Source organism: Oenanthe melanoleuca, linkage group LGE22, assembly GCF_029582105.1.
Source record: "Oenanthe melanoleuca isolate GR-GAL-2019-014 linkage group LGE22, OMel1.0, whole genome shotgun sequence".
In the NCBI taxonomy this organism is placed as follows: Eukaryota; Metazoa; Chordata; class Aves; order Passeriformes; family Muscicapidae; genus Oenanthe; species Oenanthe melanoleuca.
Genome location: NC_079363.1, coordinates 2031359 through 2050160, shown reverse-complemented (window position 1 = coordinate 2050160; position 18802 = coordinate 2031359). Strand labels below are relative to the sequence as shown.

Genomic DNA, 18802 nt, shown 5'->3' with positions numbered 1-18802 from the left:
TGAGCAGAGAGAACCAAGCCCTGATCTCTCAGGGGGGGCAGAATCCCCCTTCCCAGCTCAGACCTCCTTCCTCACTCCCCTCTTAGGTTTTGATGGGATATTGGGAAAAAATTCCTCCCGTGAGGGTGGGGAGGCCCTGGCACAGGGTGCCCAGAGAAGCTGTGGCTGCCCCTGGATCCCTGGAAGTGTCCAAGGCCAGGCTGGACAGGGCTTGGAGCAGCCTGGGATAGTGGATGGTGTCCCTGCCCATGGCAGGGGAGTGAAACTGGATGAAATTTAAGATCCCTTCTAACCCAAATCATTCCAAGACTCCACAACTCTTCCCCCAGCCTTCCTTGTCCCACATTTCAGGGCAGTGAGGAGCCCACCCCTGCATGGCTGCAAAACATCCCCCAATTTGGGGCTGACTCCCACAGCCCAGTGCTGAGCCCACAGCGGGGCAGGGGGTGGGTGAGGCCCAGGGGCTGCCCCCATCCTCACCTGGACGTTGCTGCCGTTGATGTGCATGCGGCGGATCATGCTGCCCTGCGTGGTGACATCTGTCCAGTAGATCATCTGCTCCCGGTAGTCGAAATCCAGAGCCACGGCATTGTTCAGCCCCTGGAGAGGAGGGAGGGAGGGAGAAGGGTTGCAGCAGCCTCAGTGGCTGGCATGGGCTCTGGGGGGTTTTCTAGAGCCCTCAGCCTCCCTGCCTGCTCCTCGCTCACAGTGACCTCCTGATATTTACAGAATTCACAGAATTCAGAGAATGATCAGGTTGGAAAAGATCTTCAAGATCATAGAGTCCAACCCATGCCTAACTCCTCAACTAGATCATGGCACCATATCCAATCTTTTTTTTAAACACATCCAGGGATGATGACTCCACCACCTTCGTGGCAGACAATTCCAGTACTTTATATGAAAAACTTTTTAGATGGATCTACCATTCCCCTGGGAAGCCAAGAGCCCCAAATCCCAGCTGGCAGCTCCCACATTCTTCAGGGCCTGCTCCATCCCCAAATCCCAGCCACATGGGGCTGGTGTCCCTCCTGCTCCCAGCTCACCCCCCACCTGCTTGAGCAGAGTGTAGTTGGAGCCGTCCAGGTTGAGCTTCCTCAGATAGTAGCGGTTGGCAAAGATGAGGAAAGGCTCTTCATCTGCACAGGGAAAAGAGGGAAAAGTGGCAGGGGAGCAGTGCTGGGATGTGGGCAGAGCCCTTCAGACCTGCCACTTTCCCAGCCCCACTCCCTCATGAGCTGGGGGAAGTCACTTCACCCTCCAGCTGCAGCGCCAGGAGCATCCCACAGTCACCAGGAACTGCACCCACACCTGGCTCTCACCTGTGACAGCCTTGCAGCTGGTGGGGTTGTCAGGTCTGAGCTTGTAGCCCTCAGTGCAGAGGCATTTGTAGCTGCCCAGGGTGTTGATGCATTTCTGGCTGCAGGGGTAGGTGGTGGAGCACTCGTCGATGTCGATGCACGTCTTGCCGTCGTCCTTCAGCCGGAACCCGGGACGGCATCTGCACTGCAGGAGCAACCAGAGCTGTCAGAGCCTCCCAGGGAGGTGGCAGGTGCTGGGAGGTGACAAGTGTCACCCTGGGACACGTGGGCTCAGCACGGACAGCTGAGATGCACAAACAGCGCCTGAAGCGCCCGTGTCACATCCCCGGCCCAGCTGGCACAGGACAGACACAACCCTCCCGTCTGTGGAGGAGGAAGGAGAGGGAACAGCAGGAGCTGTGCCAGGGGAGGTTTAAGCTGGATATCAGGAAAAGGTTCTTCCCCCAGAGAGTGGTCAGGCACTGGTGGTTGGCACAGCCCCAAGGAGCATTTGGACAACACTCCCAGGCACAGGGTGAGATTGCTGAGGTCTCCTGTGCAGGAGTTGGACTCAACAATCATTTTAAGTCCCTTCCAACTCAGGGCATTCTGTAATTCTCTGATCTCTGCAGCCAGCCCCCCACTCTGTAGCCTCCTACCTTGTAGCCAATCTTGAGGTCCTCACACTCCTGGGAGCAGCCACTCAGCTTCTTGTTGAGGCACTCGTTGATGAAGCAGTTGAGCTCGTCGGAGCCGTCGGCGCAGTCGTTGTTGTTGTCGCAGAGCAGCGACTCCGAGATGCAGTTCCCGTTCTTGCAGAGGAAGAAGGAGTCGTTGCACTTGTTTTCTGCAGAGAGGAGGTGGCAGTGGTCAGTGGGGGGTGGCTGGAGCTCTGCTATCCCCCCCAGTGGGACCCCAGCAGGTACCTGGGCTGCTGCAGCGCGGGTTCTTGGGCGCCTCGTCCGAGTGGTCGTGGCAGTCGAACTCCCCGTCGCACTCCCACTGCCGGTTGCTGAGGCAGCGCCCGTTCTGACAGCGGAACTCGTGGGGGCCACAGGTGGGATATTCTGGGGGAGGGTGAGGGGCTCAGCTGCCATCCCACCCTCCTGAGCCTTCCAGAGGCACCGTGGAGCCACTCAGAGAGAGAGAGGTACCATGGAGCCAAACCTTCCTGAACTGCTGAGTGACAGGGACACCACAGAGCAGCTGACCTGGGACAGGGAAACTCTGCACACACACGGATCTGTCTGTGGGTCTGGATCTGTCTGTGGGTTCATATCTGTCCGTGGGTCTGGATCTCTCTATGGGTACAAATCTCTCCTTGGGTTTGGATCTGTCTCTGGGTCTGGATCTGTTTGTGGGTCTGGATCTGTCCCTGGGTTTGGATCTGCCTGTGGGTTCAGATCTGTCCCTGGGTTTGGATCTGTCTGTGGTTTGGATCTGTCTGTGGTTTGGATCTCCTCCTGGGTTTGGATCCTTGTGTCAGGACTGGGGGCTGCTCTCCCCTCCTGCTGCCTCTCCGTGCTCCCTCCCACCACAGTCACACCAAACCCCTCCAGGGTGAGGAAAACCCTCCCAGGGTGCTGTCCCAAATCCCAGGAGGACCCAGCCAGCTCCCTGTGTCCCACAGACACCCACCACACTCCGGGGACTCGTCGGAGCCGTCGCCGCAGTCGTCGTCGTGGTCGCAGACGAAGTGCTTGGGGATGCACTGCCGGTTCCCACACATGAACTCCCGCTCGTCACAGGTGTTGTTGTACACTGCAATGTGCGTGTGACACCTCAGTCAGCCCCTGCCAGCCCCTGCCCCCCCAGCCCCCCGCCCTGGGCACTCACAGCAGCCGGCAGCCCGGCTCTCGTCGGCCCCGTCGGCGCAGTCCTTGTCCCCGTCGCACAGCCAGCGCTCCGGCACGCACACGTATGTGCCCGGGCACTGGAAGGAGCCTGAGCTGCAGGTGGTCAGCCCTGGGGAAGGGAGGAGCAGCATGGAGACTGGGCACCCCACTGCTGGAGGCTCTGGGGAGCCCCAAGGTGCAGAGGCCAGGAGAGTGGGGAGAGCAAGGGTGGGGAAAGGACAGAGCCCAGGAGAGGCCATGGGAGTCCAAGAGAGCAGTGAGACCATGGGTGGGAGAAGGAACCCAGGAGAGCCCAGGAGAGCCCAGGAGAGTGGTGAGACCATGGGTGGGAGAAGGGCAGAACCCAGGAACCCAGGAGAGCCCAGGAGAGCCCAGGAGAGCCCAGGAGAGCCCAGGAGAGCCCAGGAGAGCCGTGAGACCATGGGTGGGAGAAGGAACAGAGCTCAGGAGAGCCCAGGAGAACAGCAAGACCACAGGTGGGAGAAAGGATGGGCAGAGGCAGGGACAGGGATGCAGGAATGTGGTGGTGGAGCAGGCAGGGGCTGGGATGGGGAGCAGGGCTGGAGCAGACTCACGGCAGTGACTGCCCTCGTCAGAGCCGTCCCCGCAGTCGTCAGCCCCATCACACACCCACAGCTTGGAGATGCAGCGGTGGTTGTTGCACTCGAACTGCACGGGGTAGCAGAACTTGTCTGGGAGAGAAGAAGAGGAGGAGATGAGTGTCAGAGTGAGGTGATACCAGCAGAGCACGGCCAGGCTGGGCCAGCTGGGCTCCAGGGGAGTGTTTGGGGCACTGCTCATGGTCCCACAGGGCTGGGGTGGGACTCCCTGCTCTTGGGCCTGGGGAACAACCCCAGCTCCTGAGCACTATTTGGGGCTTGTTTCAGGAGGTTAGAACTAAAAATGGAGCTGAAGTGAGCCATAATTCAAAAGGGCCACAGACACTTTTGCATGTGCTGAGCAAACGTGTACACGAGGACACTTAGACTGGTCACAGCTAAAAGGGGAAGGGAAGGGAAATAAAACCACAGAGGAGGAAGAATCTGAGGTCTGTCCTTGGCAAATGGATGTCAGGGGGACAAGAGGGTCCTGCCCACCCTCCAGCCCCACCCTGTGCCCCAGCCCAAATGCTGAGTGTCCCCACCCTGCCGCTCACTGCACTGCGCCTCATCCTCGCCGTTCTCGCAGTCGTCCTCCTTGTCACAGGTCCAGGTCATGGGGATGCACCTCCCACTCGGGCAGGCAAAGTAGTTGGAGGGACATTTGGGCTTCCTCCCACCTACTTTGTGACAGAAACATCAGTGAGGATGATGGCACAGCCACGTTCTGCCTCCTCCCAGCCCAGAGCTGAAGGATTCCTCCCCAAAAGCCCCCTCAGAGACCTGCAGCACCATCTGTGCTGGAGCCACACACAGGACAACAGTCCCAGGGGGCAAGCAAAGCACCCACAGCCCAAGGAGACCCCAAAAGAGGCACTCCTGCTCCCAGAGACCCCCCCGCCCTCTGCTCTCACCGGGGCAGTTGCGCTCGTCGGAGAAATCGCCGCAGTCGTTGGCGCCGTCGCACACCCAGCTGGGAGCGTAGCACAGCGACGTGTGCTCGCACTTCTGGAACGTGGTGCCCTTCACCCCCAGCTTGAAATAGCTGCTGCAGTCGGTGGCAGCTGAGAGGAATCACAGCAGGAGCCCCGGTGACACAGCAGGAACCCCCTGGTCTGGCTCCCCCATGTGAGACCACCACACCCCCCAGATGTGCCCCAGGTGTGCCCCACACGTGCCCAGAGCTGCAGGGATCCATTGGGTGCTGCAGTGCTGAGCATGGCACAGGAGGGCTGCAGCCTCATCCCTGCTGCAGGGCAGCAGCAGGACTCTCCTCCCTCCCCACTCCAGCCCAAATCCCAAAACCACAGGACCCTGCTGCCAGCACTGAGGGCAGGAGCATCTCCAGAGCTGAGGAGGGGCTGGGGCAGCAGCTGGGCACTCACTGCAGTTCATTTCATCTGATGCATCCTCGCAGTTGATGACCTGGTTGCAGCGGCTGGAATTCCCGATGCAGGTCCCGTCCCGGCAGCGGAACTCGGTGGCAGCACAGCTGGTTTCTGCCACGGGAAAGAAGCCCCTCAGCTGATGAGGCAGGGTCCACACCCACCCTGTGGTACCCACTGGAAGGGCAGCCACAGCCTCCCACTGCCCACACAGCTCTGGGATGCTCAGAGTGCTCCCAGACCCCATCCCCTCCTGGATGAGACCCTCACCCTCTGCCTGGCAGTCTGAGCCCCTCTCCTCAGCACAACCAGACCTGGGAGGGTCTGGGGCTCTGGGTTGGGGGCTCTGAGAAGCTCCCAACCACCCCTGTCAGTTTGAAACCCAGCAGACCCATCCTACAGCCCTAATGGGGAGCTGCCTTTCGTAATTCCTGGGAGCCATGGGAGCCATGAGGAGCAGTGACACTACACCCCATGCCCCTCCTGGCTGTCAAACCACTCTGGGAAGCTCTGGGTGCTGCATTCCCGTGCCCAGCAGTTCTTCCTCTCAGCTGTCACTCCGTGAGCTTTACAAAGCAGCACAAACTTGACCTTGACTCTCCGTTAAGCCCTGGCTCTGCTCTGCTCCTGTCAAGCTGATGGAAACTCCCTCCTGAAGCTGCTGTCCCTGTCCCAGGCAGCTGGCAGAGCCCTGGCAGGGCTGGCTGGGGGCCAGGCTGACACTCACTGTTACAGGGCACCTCGTCCGAGTTGTCCCCGCAGTTGTCCACGCCGTCACACCAGTAGCGGCTGGCGACGCAGCGCCCGTTCATGCAGTGCAGGTAGCCCTTCTTGCACTTACGGCTGCCTGCCAGGGAGGAAGAGGAGGGAGAGGAAGAGGAGAGGGTGAGGAGAAGGAGGAAAACACCCCCGAGGGTCTCAGACGCTTGGGGATCTTTCAGCAGGGGAAGAAACCACAGAGCAGGATGAGGGAAGCTGCAGAGGGGTGAGGGTTGGTGTTTGGGGGTGCTGCACACCCCACTGGCTCAGCTCCAGGTGTCCTGCTCTCCAGCCTGCCCCCAACACTGGGAAAGGTCTGGAGACCTTAAAGCCTGGCTGGGTGCAGCTCTGGGAGGGCAGGAGGGAGTGTGAGCACCTGAGGGATGCAAGGACACCACAGAGTCCTGGTTCCCTTTGCTGAGCAACCCTGGCAGTGTCCAAGGCCAGGGTGGATGTGGCTTGGAGCAACCTGGGCTAGCAGAGGGTGTCCCTGCCCACAGCAGGGGGTGAAATGAGATGAGCTGTAAGGTCCCTCCCAACCCAAACCATTCCATGATTCCATGATCTTGAATATAGGAAAAAACATTGATTGCACTGAAGCAACGTGAATCCTGCCTTTGCCATCTTTCATCCTCTTTAAGTTTTGCATCCATCCTCTTTAAGTATTAATGGCAAATTTGAAGAAGTTCTAAGACTAATTAATGAAGGACAGACCTTGCAGGGCTGTGTGGATGTACCTGCCTTGACTGCATTAAAGGAGAAGCCCCTAATTTTGGTCCCTTCCAGCCCAAACTGTGATTCTGTGGGCAGAGCTGGCAGCTCGGGCAGGGTGTCTGGGGGTGCTGGGGGGTGTGTGTGGGTGAGCAAGGCAGCAAGAGGAGGAACCTTACTGCAGTAGGACTGCTTCTCGTCCGACTTGTCCTTGCAGTGCACGACGCCGTCGCAGGTGCGGCTGAAGTCGATGCAGTCGCCGTTGCCGCACTCAAACTCGTCCACGTTGCAGGTGGAATTCAGAGCTGGGCAGAGCACAGGAAAATGTCAGCTCTGCCAGGCTGAGATCAGCCTCACCCCTTCCCTTCCTCAGCCCCTGCCACCCTCCTCTGTAGGGGAGGAAGAAATAGGAATGCCCTATAGATATGATTGCCTAGCGAAAGATGCTAATATAGGAACTGTAGGTGAGATTGAAAGGAAAGCAGTGTTCACTGAGTGGCTGGAGAGCAGCAATGTGGATGCCTGAAGATCTTCTCCCTTTATTTAGATAACACCAGTTGCTGCAAAAATACCAAAGAGCAGCAGAGACCCTCTCCAGGCATGACAGGAAGGGTCCCAGATAAGGTTTAGAGATAAGAAAGTTGTAAAACATGGTAATGTAGCAATTCCTATAGGTTGTATGTAAATGTTAGAGAATTTGTATCTTGTATTAGATTGGTTAGTAAAAGAGTAGAATACTCAACATAGAAGGAGATTTAAGACTTTGTAAAAGGAGACCACACTCTCTTGCTCTGACACCCTCAGACACCCTCTTGCTCCCTTGCCCTTGTCCCTGCACCCCTCACCCTTGCTGTTACCCCCTTTGTTATCCCACTCCTCTGGGCCTGTTTGAGCTGTGTCTGGCAGCTCCCAACTCAGCCCTTTTCACCCACACCTGATGTAATAAAATACAAACTTCAAGACCAGAATATAGAGAGTGCCTGAGTTTGTCCTGACCACTGTGCCCCCAGGCTCCCACCCCTCACCTTTGCAGGTCAAATCCTCCTGCAGGACACGGTCCCCTCTGCACGAGCAGTTGACGTGGCCCTTGGGGGTGAGCAGGCACAGGTCCTGGCAGCCACCGTTGTTCACCCGGCATGGGGACAGCTCACCTGGGACAGAGGGACAGCAGTCACACCAGGGATGGACCCACCAGCCCCTGCTCCTCATCCTCCCTGCTGGGCCAACAAGTAGGGAATTCCTCCCCAGGCTCTTCCCATGGGGCTATGGGGGGTGCAGGGGGCTGAGGCACCTGGTGTCCCCAGATTTTAAAAGGAGAAGGGACAGAGCAAACCCTCTCTGTCTTCAGCCTGCACTGGGTTTGGGGATGGACATGAGGGTCATGAGGGGGCAAGGACAAGCTGGGAAGGACAATGGCATGATTCCCAAAGCACCATGATGAAGAGTAGGATGGGTTCCCAAATGACCATGAAGGACAGGGGGATGGATTCCCAAAGGACCATGAAGACAGTGGGATGGATTCCCAAAGGACCATGAAGGACAGTGGGATGGATTCCCAAGGACCATGAAGGACAGTGGGATGGATTCCCAAAGGACCATGGAGGACAGTGGGATGGATTCCCAAAGGACCATGATGGACAGTGGGATGGATTCCCAAAGAACCACAATGGACAGAGAGATGGATCCCAAAAAGCCATGATGGACAGTGGGATGAGTTCCCAAGGACCAGGAATGACGATGGGATGGATTCCCAAGGACCAGCAACGACGATGGGATGCGCTCCCCTTGCCCAGCTGCTGCCAGGGCCAGGGGCAGAGGGCAGGGACACTGCAGTGGCACAGGAGGCTGCTCACAGCTGTCGGTGTCGTTGGCCACGGCGATGATGCCCATGGGCTGCTGGGGGATGTCCACACGCAGCAGCTTCATGTCGGTGCCCACGTATTTGTTGGCGCGCTGCACGGCGCGGCGCACCCAGTCTGTCCAGAAGATGTAATCCCCGTACACGGCCAGGCCAAAGGGGTGCACGGGCTCCGACTTCAGGATCACCTGCCAGGCACAGAATCGTGGAATGGGTTGGTGTGTTGGGTTGATGTGGCCAGAAATGTGAATTCTGTCACCATCTGTTAAACCAGCTGAGGCAGTGACCCTGATCTCCTGGCACACATTATCTGCTAATGGACCATCTTTAAACCAGCTGGGCAATCATCTTTATCTTCCCACAGCCCATCCTCCCTCCAGGGGATATCTCCTGTTCATGGCCAGTGAGTCCCAGGGCATGACTGATAAAATTCCATCATCCCACTGGGAGATGCTCCAGCCAGGGGAGGAGCCAAGCCTTTCCTACCCAGAGAAAAACTGAGATTTGGGACAGCAAGTTATCCATCTTCCCACTGGATTCCAGAGGAAAGCCAGATCTTTCCACATCATCCCTGGATCTTCAGAGGAAAACTGCACCTTCTCCAGGAGCACTGCTCCAGCTGAACCACATCTGCCACTGCTGTGGGATGCAGCCCCACAGCCCCCCAAATACAGAGTGTGCACCCCAGTGGGATGCCCCAACCCCAGGAACAGCTCTGCTTCCCTCTGACCCCACTCCAGCTCCAGTTTGGACACTCTCCTCCCCATCTCACTGGCCTCAGACTCACATAGCGATGGGAACCATCATATTCACAGCGCTCAATCTTGTCCAGGGTGGCATCAGAGAAGTAAATCTTCTCAGCCTTGTGGTCGATGGCCAGCCCGTTGGGTGTCCGGATGTCCTGGTCGATGATGATGAGGACGTTGGCACCGGACAGGGTGGCTCGCATGATGCTGGGGTGCTGCTCATTCCAGTTGGTCCAGAACATCAGGCTGAGAGGGGAGGGACACACAACACCCTTGGAGCCCCAGCTCAGCCACATCCAGGCTGGTTCAGCCCATCCCTCCATGGCTGGGGAGCTTCCAGGGACATCAGAGTGGGAAGGGGGTGAATGAGGCAGCTGGGGAATGTGGGGTGGGACAGAAGCTCTGGGGTGCTGAAAGATTTGTGGGGAGGGGGCTACAGGGTTGTTCGTCCCTGGGGGGTCCAATGTTGGGAAGGATGAATCAGGAAAATCTTATAAATATGATTGCCTAGCAATAAATTTTGAGAATATGGAAACCATAATTGAGATTGAGATGAAAGCAGTTTTCAACTGAGTGCTGGAGAGCAGTAATGTGGATGCTTGAAGATCTTCCCCCTTTGTTTAAGTAATGCCAGTTGCTGCAAATACCAAAGAGCAGCAGAGACCCTCTCCAGGCATGACAGGAAGGGTCCCAGAAAAGGTTTTGAGATAAGGAAGCAGTAAAACATGGTAATGTAGCAATTCCTATAGGTTGTATGTAAATGTTAGAGAATTTGTATCTTGTATTAGATTGGTTAGTGGAAATTAGAATATTCAACACAGAAGAAGGTTTATTGTGTTGTAAATAGGAAAATCTCTCTCTTACCTCTCTTACTTCCCTCTCTTATTTCTTAGAACTCCTGCCCCAAATTCTCTTTCTCCTGGCAGGGCCCTTTATACCCACACCCTGTGCCACAAACTGCAAACTTCCAGCCCAGAATACAGAGAGTGCCTGAGTTTGTCCTGAGCACCATCCACCCCCTGAGCTCCCACAGCCCAGTCCTCTCCGTGCTGGGATCCAGAGCCTCAGTGGTCACTCACTTCTGGCACTCGTCCAGCACGAAGGCGCGGGGGTGGTCGTCCCCGGACATGGTGATCACCGTCTCCCTCTCGAAGGCGCCGACCCGGCTCTGGTCCACGGTGTGCCGGGTGATGGTGGACGTGGTGTAGCTGGTCCAGTACAGCGTGTCCCAGCCACGGTGGTAGGCCAGCCCCTCCACTGAGCCCACGTCTGTGGGGACAGCAGAGTCACACCCAGCCCGGGGACAGCAGAGTCACACCCTGTGCTCACCCTGCGTGGCTGACCCCAACACTGAGACTTTAAAGTTTTAATTACAGCCAGAAAATCCCTCAGAGGTTTTGGCTGCAGGGCTGCTCAGTCTCATGGACAGAGCTCTGTTGGAATTACCAACCCTTGCAGGAAGGCTGAGGGATTCACACCTACAACCCACCAAGGATTTGAATTTGCCTCTCAAACTCCACACCAGCCAGACCTTGCTCTGACTCCACAGCTGGGGAGGGTTTCCCTCTGCCAGGGGACAGCTGAGGCCCTGGGGCACGAAAGGACAAGGCAAAGCCTGGTGGGGACCAGGGAGCCCTTCCCAGCTGGGAATTTGAACTGTGCACCCATCCTCCCTCCCTCATTAACGCTGGCAAAGGGTTTAATGAGGCGGCTGTGAGAGCTGGGTCGTGCTCTCCCCTGCCAGGGATAAAGCACTGAGTGCCACTGTGAATTCCCTCATTATCAGCACTTCCAAGGCTCAGGGAGCTCCTGGAGCAGCAACCATGGCTCTTTGAAGCTGCTGCAGGTGCCAAAAAACCCAACCAAGTGCAAGGTGAGGCCTGGAGGTGAGGCCAGGGTTGGGCACCCCGAGGGTCAGGGCTTAGGGCGCTGCCTTGGGAGCTGAGTGTGAGCACAGAGCTGATCTCAACTTTGCCTGTTTCTAGAGCCCAAACCTTGTGACACACTCTCCCTGCCAGAACAAGCTCTGCAGGCTGCTCCCAGTGCCTGTGCCCAATTCCAGAAGCTCCTAAAAAACCTCAAAGCTCAGCCTGTACCCACCACCCCTCCAAACACCTCCAAACCCACCACAACCCCTTGGGCAAGAACAGAGGGAGTGTAGGAGGAAGTGAGGGAGAGAGACACGGGTCTGAGGGCAGGCACAGTGTGTTGGGTTGATGTGGCCAGAAATGTGAATTCTGTCCCCATCTGTTGGAGCCGGGTGGGGCAGTGACCCTGATCTCCTGGCACATATTATCTGCTAATGGGCCAGCTTTAAACCAGCTGGGCAATCATCTTTATCTTCCCACAGCCCATCCTCCCTCCAGGAGATATCTCCTGTTAATGGCCATTGAGTCCCAGGGCATGACTGATAAAATTCCATCATCCCACTGGGAGATGCTCCAGCCAGGGGAGGAGCCAAGCCTTTCCTACCCAGATAAAAACTGAGATTTGGGACAGCAAGTTATCCATCTTCCCACTGCATTCCAGAGGAAAACCAGACCTTTCCACATCATCCCTGGAGCTTCAGAGGAAACTGCAACCCTGCTCCAGCTGAACCACATCTGCCACTGCAGGAGGATGCAGCCACCATTGAATGGGACTGTGCCAACACCCTGACTGACTGACAGGTGTCAGCTTGGATTCTGACTCTGGCAGTGTTGGGACTGTTCTGTGTAATACTGCATTTCTATTTTAATTTTCTTAGCAAAGAACTATTATTCCTATTCCCATATCTTTGCCTGAGAGCCCCTTAATCTCAAAATTATAATAACTTAGAGGAAGGAGGTTTACATTCTCCACTTCAAAGAGAACCTTCTGCCTTTATTGTCAGACACCTGTCCTCCCAAGCAGCTCAGAGGAGGGAGCAGCCCCCAGCACTCACTCTCCACGATGGTCCTGCGCCCCGTGCCGTCGTCGTTGATCTGCTGGATGTTGCCGAAGTGGATGTCGCTGTAGAAGATGCGGTTGCTGCCCTTGGAGCCGTAGCGGTAATCGAAGGCCAGGGCGATGACGTTCTTCATGTGCTCGGCGTCCTCGAAGGGCTTGATGGGAGCGTTGAGGTTGTTCTCGTCCGAGAGGTGGATGCTCTTGAGGATGGTGCGCTCCGAGTAGAGCAGGTACCTGGCGGGAAGGATGAGTCAGGAAAACCTTATAAATGTGATTGCTCAGCAAAAGGTTTTGAGAATATGGAAACCATAAGTGAGATTGAGATGACTGAGTGGCTGGAGAGCAGCAATGTGGATGCTTGTAGATCTTCTCCCTTTGTTAAGATAACACCAGTTGCTGCAAATACCAAAGACCCTCTCCAGGCATGACAGGAAGGGTCCCAGATAAGGTTTAGAGATAAGAAAGTTGTAAAACATGGTAATGTAGCAATTCCTATAGGTTGTATGTAAATGTTAGAGAATTTGTATCTTGCATTAGATTGGTTAGTGGAAATTAGAATATTCAACACAGAAGATTTATTGTGTTATAAACAGGAAAATCACTCTCTTACTTCCCTCTCTCATCTCTTAGAACTCCTGCCTCCCACTCTCTTTCTGCCCTGCTCTGAGCTGCAGCTGGCAGATCCCAGCTGAGCCCTTTATACCCACACCCTGTGCAATAAACTGCAAACTTCTAGCCCAGAATATAGAGAATATAGAGAGTTTGTCCTGACCACCATCCACCCCCTGAGCTCCCCCAGTACCCGTCGTAGTCGCGGCAGCTGACGCCGTCCTCCGACAGCATCCCGTGGGCGCAGGCGCACGTCCTCTGCCCGCCGCCTCGGAACAGGCACAGCTGCTGGCAGCCCCCGTTGTTCTGGGCACAGATGTTGGTGCCTGGTGGGAGGACGGGGGGGATTGGGTGAGGGACTGGGCAGGATGCACCCGCCCGGCCGCTTTCGGTGCTCCTGGAGGAAGGAGCCGGCTGGAACCACGGCTCTGATCTCAGGGTGATCAGTTTGTTTCTGTCCCTGTTCCCCACATGAGGAGCTGCCCCCATGCTCAGACCTACCCTTCTGCCGGGCCCTGTTGAAGACTTTGATGTCCTTGAGCTGCACGCCGATGCCAGTCCGCAGGGACACCGACTCGGTGGCGTTGTCCTTGTTGCCTCTTTTGATGGAGCCGTTGGCGTGAGTCCTGAGGGAGGATGAAGCCACTGAGTGACCAGCTCAGGACCCTTCCCCACCCTCCCCACAGCCCCCAGCCCCCCAGCACCTCACCTATCGCTCCAGTAAATGTATTCCTCGAAGACTGACACGGAGAACATGTCCATGTTGTTGCTGGACAGCACAACCTCGCGGTTCTCGCCCGTCTCCAGGTCGATCCGCTCGATCTTGTCCGTCCGGGCATCACACCAGTACAGCTTCCCATCCTGTGGGGGTGAGAGAACATCCCAGCTGCCATCAGGGCAGCACTGCCAGGATGTCCTGGGGCTCAGACCACCCTGGAGACCTCTGGAACCTCAACCATGTCCCCAGCAGCAGGACACGGCCACAGGGACAATTGGGACTGCTACACCCTCCCAGCACGGCCACAGGGACCCTTGGGAGTGGTAGCACCCTCCCAGATGCCAGCTGTACCTCGTAGTCCACAGAGATCCCGTTGGGCCAGCTGATGCTGACGTTGACCAGCACCATGCGCTCGGTGCCGTCCAGGCGCGAGCGCTCGATGCGCGGGTACTGCCCCCACTCTGTCCAGAACAGGTACCTGAGGGGACAGCAGAGATGTCACCACAGGTTCAGCAGCAGCAGCAGTACTGGCCCTTTGAGTAAAGGACAGACACCACCCCATTCATCCCCCACAGTGGGGCCTCAATCCAGACCCTCCCTGCATCACATCCCCTGCATCCCCATCCCTGTCCAGATCCAAACAGCTCTGCTCTCCCTGGAGCTCTGTCCAAAGCTGGAGCCAGTCTGAGCAAGCTCCACTCAGATTTTCTAAGGTGAGGGCACCCACCAGGTGGATCCCAGGGAGCTCAGCCCATCAGTGAAAGGAGAGTTAAATCCAGGGTTTGGACTCTGGCGTGGCAGGAGACCTGCGAGTCCTTCCCTGCTGTGTGCACAGCTGGGAGGTGCAGGGGTCTCACCCTGTGCCCCCCCTGCAGGTGATGCCCCTCTCTGGGGTGCTGTCTCACCCCTTCTCTGGATGGACTGTGATGGCCCGTGGCTTGTCCAGCCCCTGTGAGATGACCACGTAGCGGAAGGACCCGTTCAGCCTGGCCACCTCGATGACATCAAAGCCCTGGTCTGTCCAGTAGATGTTTCCTGCAAGAGAGGATGGTGAATCCCCCACAGAAACCCCACTGTCCCCACTGCCCCCAGCCCCAGAGCCCCGTGGATTCCCACCAGCAATCCAGTCCACGGCGATGCCCTCCACACGCCCAATGCCGTTGGTCACCACGTCCTCACGCCACGTCTGGTCCCTCTTGGCTCGACTGATGGTGCTCAGCCCCATGTCCACCCAGTAAATTGTGTCGTTCTCTGAGAGGGACAAGGAGGGGATGAGTCACTGACCAGCTCTGGTCACTGCAGAATGGTAAAAACCTGCACCCCAGGGCCCCAAAATCCTCCCTCATCTGGTGCTGCCCAGAGGGAGTTGTAGGGAAAAGCATCACCAAAGGGGGGTCTGGTGATGGTCCCCTCATGCTCCCCATCCCCTGCCCTGTTCCCAGCCCCCATCCTGCTCCCAGCCCTGCATCACCTGCGTGGAAGTCGATTCCCACAGCCAGGGAGGTCCCTGACACCGGCACGAGAGCATCCGACTTGTCACTGGGGTCCAGGGGAATGCCCCGGATCCCCTCGTGCACCGAGTACAGCAGGAAGGAGCCAACACCTGGGACAGGTGCAGGCACAGTCAGACACTTCCCAAAACCCACAGGCTGCCCCTCCACCGTGGAAAACTGTGCCAGGGGAGGAGCATGAGCCTGGCAGGGCTCCACAGACCCAGCACAGACCTCCCTGGGGGCTGCAGCCCGTTCCAGGGTCCTGCCCTGCCCCAGGGGGCACAAGCAAAGCCCTTTCCCACCACCCACCACCCCCACCCCGTGCTGGCAAAGGCTCCGTGGCGCATCTGGGTCAGGGCAGCACTTGTTATTCAGCCCCTGCCCTGACCCAGATGGTGCAGAGCTCTGCCAAACCCCCCCAAAAGCAGCCGGAACAGTTTGCACACAAACAGCCTTTGAGAGGCCCTGGCAGTGCCTGGGGGGACAGTGGGGACAGATCTGCAGAGCCAGGGCTGTGCCTGTGTGAGCCAAACCTGCTCACAGCGAGGGTGCCACCCCTCCCTGGGGGGAGTCCCACTGTGCTGTCCCACTCCCCCACTCCAGTGACACCCTCAGTGTCCCCACACCCATCAGGGACAGCCCATGAAGGGGTCTTGCTGCCACCTCCAAGCCCCACAGTGTCCCTCTGGTCCCCAGCATTCCCCTGCAGTGTGGGACACAGAGCAGAGGGTGTCACCAGAGTGAGGGGGCACCAGCTGGGGCGAGCACAGGCATGGCCAGAGTGGCCAGGGGGGCTCAGGGAGGGGACAGGGACAAGCACACACCTTCACAGGCTGGGGACAGGGACAAGCACACACCTTCATGGCTGGTCAGGGAAGGGACAGGGACAAGCACACACCTTCACAGGCTGGGGACAGGGACAAGCACACACCTTCACAGGTTGGTTGAGAGGGGACAGGGACAAGCACACACCTTCACAGGTTGGTTGAGAGAGGGGACAGGGACAAGCACACACCTTCACAGGACTGCTGCCCGCTCCTGAGGCTGTAGCCAGCCGTGCACATGCAGGAGCGGGATGTCTCCGAGGTGGGCAGGCACAGCTGGGAGCAGTCCCCGTTGTTTTGGCTGCAGGGGTTGGTCCCAGCTGTGGCAGAGAAAAGGGGGTGAGAGGTTATGGGGGTCCAGGGTGCACCCAGCAGGGCTGGGGTGAGGTGTGGGTGCCCTGCACCAGCCAGCACAGTCTTGGCACGAGGGCAAGGGTGAGGCTTGTGCCTGCTGATGGAGCCAGCTGGCCACCACAAGCACTGGGTCTGTGCCCCAGAGTGTGGATGATACAACTGACCTGAAAAGGGCCCCTGGGATCTCATACCCTGAGACAATGAAACTTTTCATGAGAAATGTCCCCTCTACTGAAACCCATGTTATCATTTAGAATTTCTATTGGTCTATAACTTTATTAGATGATTGGTTTTTTCTCACCTAGAATCTTAAAGTAATTGGACAGTTCTTAACTTATAATTTTACTGGTTAGAACCTCAATCCCCCTAACCCTACAAAAACCCCTTGCTGTGCTGTGTATCTGGATTTTGCTGGTAGAACCCTTCAAAGAAACAAAGCTGCTTTTAGAACCTCTACAGCAACACCCGAGATCTCATTCCTGGCTAGCTGATAAGCTGAATTCTGCCCTGGGGACCCCCAGAGCTATCCAGACCCCACTAGAAGCTCCACCCCAGGAGCCCAGACCGACCTTGCTGGATGCTCTCATCGTACACCTTCATGTGCATCACCAGCGTGGTGCTGTTGCGCAGCACCGTCACCTCCGTCCCGTCCTTCTTGTTGCAGGTGCCCATCCTCTCCGAGGCCTGGTCAGCCCACCACAGCTTGTCCCCTGTGGGGGACACCAGAATGTGCTGTATCCCCCATCCTCTGCCACCCCAGCTGAGGTGGGGGAGTTTGGGAAGGGCCAGGAGGCAGGGAAGGGTGTCCCCCTCACCCATGATGGCCAGGGCGGTGGCCTTGCTCAGGTGGCTCCTCACAGACTCCAGCACCTCCAGGTTGCTGCCATCCAGGTCACACCTGTTGATGGTGCCATTGCCAGAGCTGATCCAGTAGAGTTTGCTCTCTGGGTAGTCGATAGCCAGGCCTGGAAAGGATGGGAATGTCACCAAGGTGGTGGCACAGAGGGAGAATCACAGAGAGGGAGGTGGGATGGATGGGATGGGATGGGATGGGATGGGATGGGATGGGATGGGATGGGATGGGATGGGATGGGATCAATGGGATGGGATCAGTGGGATGGGATGGGATGGGATCAATGGGATGGGATCAATGGGATCGATGGGATCAATGGATGGGATCAATAGGAATGGGATCAATGGGATGGGATGGGATCAATGGAATAGGATGGGATGGGATCAATGGGATGGCATGAGGAGAGCAGGCAGCTCATGGTGACCCAGCACAGGACAGCTGCCACCCTCAAGGAGCCAGAGGCCCTGCAGGACAGCAAGGTGAGGTGGGGGCTCCTGGGGGCCATGGGGGGTCCGTACCAACAGGTCCCTTCTGGTTGGTGAAGAGCAGCGTGCGGTTGCTGCCGTCCATGTTGGCCACACTGATGTTGTCCCCATCTGTCCAGTACAGCTTCCTGCAAGGTGAGGGGACAGTGGGTGAGGGGCCACGGTGCCAGCAGCCCCCTGAACCTCCCCCAGCCTTGCAGAGCCCCTCACCTGCTCGTGGCACAGGCTGGGCAGCCCCACAGCCCCTCGTCCCACCCCCAGGAGGGGGTTTGGGGGTTGCCAAAGCCCCCAGCACACCTGGACTGGCACACACTGGTGGGTGCACACTTATCACAGCCCACTCCCCTTCACACACAGACACACAGCACACTCCTCACCTCCAAAAATAACTCCAGGCCTTGGATTGTGTGGGATGTGCTGAAAAGGGTTTTTTACCTGTTTTACCCCAAAAACAATTCCAACAATCCCATGCCTTGGAACCACTGAGCTGTGCTGAAAGGGTTTTTTACTTGTTTTACCCCATAAACTATTCCAGACCTTGAAGCCTCTGAAGGGGTTGTTTCACCCCAAAAATAATCCCAAGCCTTGGGAGTCCCTGAAAGGGGAATTTTACCCCTAAAACAAGTCCAGGCCTTGGAACCTCTGGGGTGTGCACCCCCATCCATCAGCACCAGTCCCCCAGACTCACCCCCGGAGTGGGTGCACCACCAGGCAGTGAGGCTTGTCCAGCCCCTGGATCACAGCATTCTTGAAGGAGCCATCCAGCCTGGCCACATTAATCTGCTTCTTGTTGGCATCATAGCTGGTCCAGAAGAGGTTTCTGGAAACCCAGTCCACGGAGAGGCCGTGAGCATTGGGCAGATCTGCAAGGGAACGGAGAGAGGAGCCCATCAGCCGCGAGGATGAGGCTGAATGAAGAGGAAGGGCTGATCCCAGGGAGCTGAAGGTCCCAATTTTGGCCACACCAACCTGCAGAGACCACGGTCTCCACGCCGGTGCCGTTGATGAAGGCTCTCTTGATGGTCTGGGTGCGGACATCTGACCAGTAGATGCGCTGCTCCAGCGCGTCGTAATCCACCACGGTGACGTTGTCGATGTCGGGCACGGTGAAGGAGATGATGTAGTTGTAGTAGGGGTTGTCGATGTCCACGCCCCGGATCTCCATCTGCCTCGCGTACAGCAGGAACTTCTTAAACTCTGCGAGAGAAGGGCAGGATGTGAGCTGGGGCCTCAGCTCTGGACCCTCCAGCTGGGGCTGGGAACACTGGGACCACAGACTCCTACTGTGGATGATACAACTGTCCCTGAAAAGGGCCCTTGGGA

The 18802-nt window shown here is 57.3% G+C and overlaps 1 protein-coding gene across 8 annotated transcripts in view; it reads right to left on the bottom strand.

Annotated features, from left to right (window-relative positions):
- LRP1 (LDL receptor related protein 1) overlaps nt 1-18802 on the bottom strand; it is a 90422-nt gene that overhangs the window by 19568 nt on the left and 52052 nt on the right. For 4 of the 8 annotated variants that reach the window (XM_056514918.1, XM_056514921.1, XM_056514925.1 and 1 more), the window contains 31 exons: nt 18449-18676; nt 18168-18342; nt 17513-17607; nt 16957-17106; nt 16711-16851; nt 15979-16107; nt 14942-15073; nt 14587-14721; nt 14376-14505; nt 13822-13948; nt 13462-13613; nt 13254-13378; nt 12946-13078; nt 12139-12377; nt 10295-10484; nt 9257-9461; nt 8465-8657; nt 7637-7762; nt 6791-6916; nt 5869-5988; nt 5142-5255; nt 4671-4820; nt 4302-4439; nt 3733-3849; nt 3138-3266; nt 2940-3062; nt 2228-2368; nt 1961-2148; nt 1323-1506; nt 1054-1139; nt 481-600 (listed from right to left, as the gene is read on the bottom strand). In XM_056514918.1, coding sequence (XP_056370893.1) covers nt 481-600; nt 1054-1139; nt 1323-1506; nt 1961-2148; nt 2228-2368; nt 2940-3062; nt 3138-3266; nt 3733-3849; nt 4302-4439; nt 4671-4820; nt 5142-5255; nt 5869-5988; nt 6791-6916; nt 7637-7762; nt 8465-8657; nt 9257-9461; nt 10295-10484; nt 12139-12377; nt 12946-13078; nt 13254-13378; nt 13462-13613; nt 13822-13948; nt 14376-14505; nt 14587-14721; nt 14942-15073; nt 15979-16107; nt 16711-16851; nt 16957-17106; nt 17513-17607; nt 18168-18342; nt 18449-18676 — 4541 coding nt within the window. The remainder of the gene's footprint in view (nt 1-480; nt 601-1053; nt 1140-1322; nt 1507-1960; nt 2149-2227; nt 2369-2939; nt 3063-3137; nt 3267-3732; nt 3850-4301; nt 4440-4670; nt 4821-5141; nt 5256-5868; nt 5989-6790; nt 6917-7636; nt 7763-8464; nt 8658-9256; nt 9462-10294; nt 10485-12138; nt 12378-12945; nt 13079-13253; nt 13379-13461; nt 13614-13821; nt 13949-14375; nt 14506-14586; nt 14722-14941; nt 15074-15978; nt 16108-16710; nt 16852-16956; nt 17107-17512; nt 17608-18167; nt 18343-18448; nt 18677-18802) is intronic. The other 4 variants (XM_056514919.1, XM_056514922.1, XM_056514920.1 and 1 more) reach the window with 3 other exon arrangements.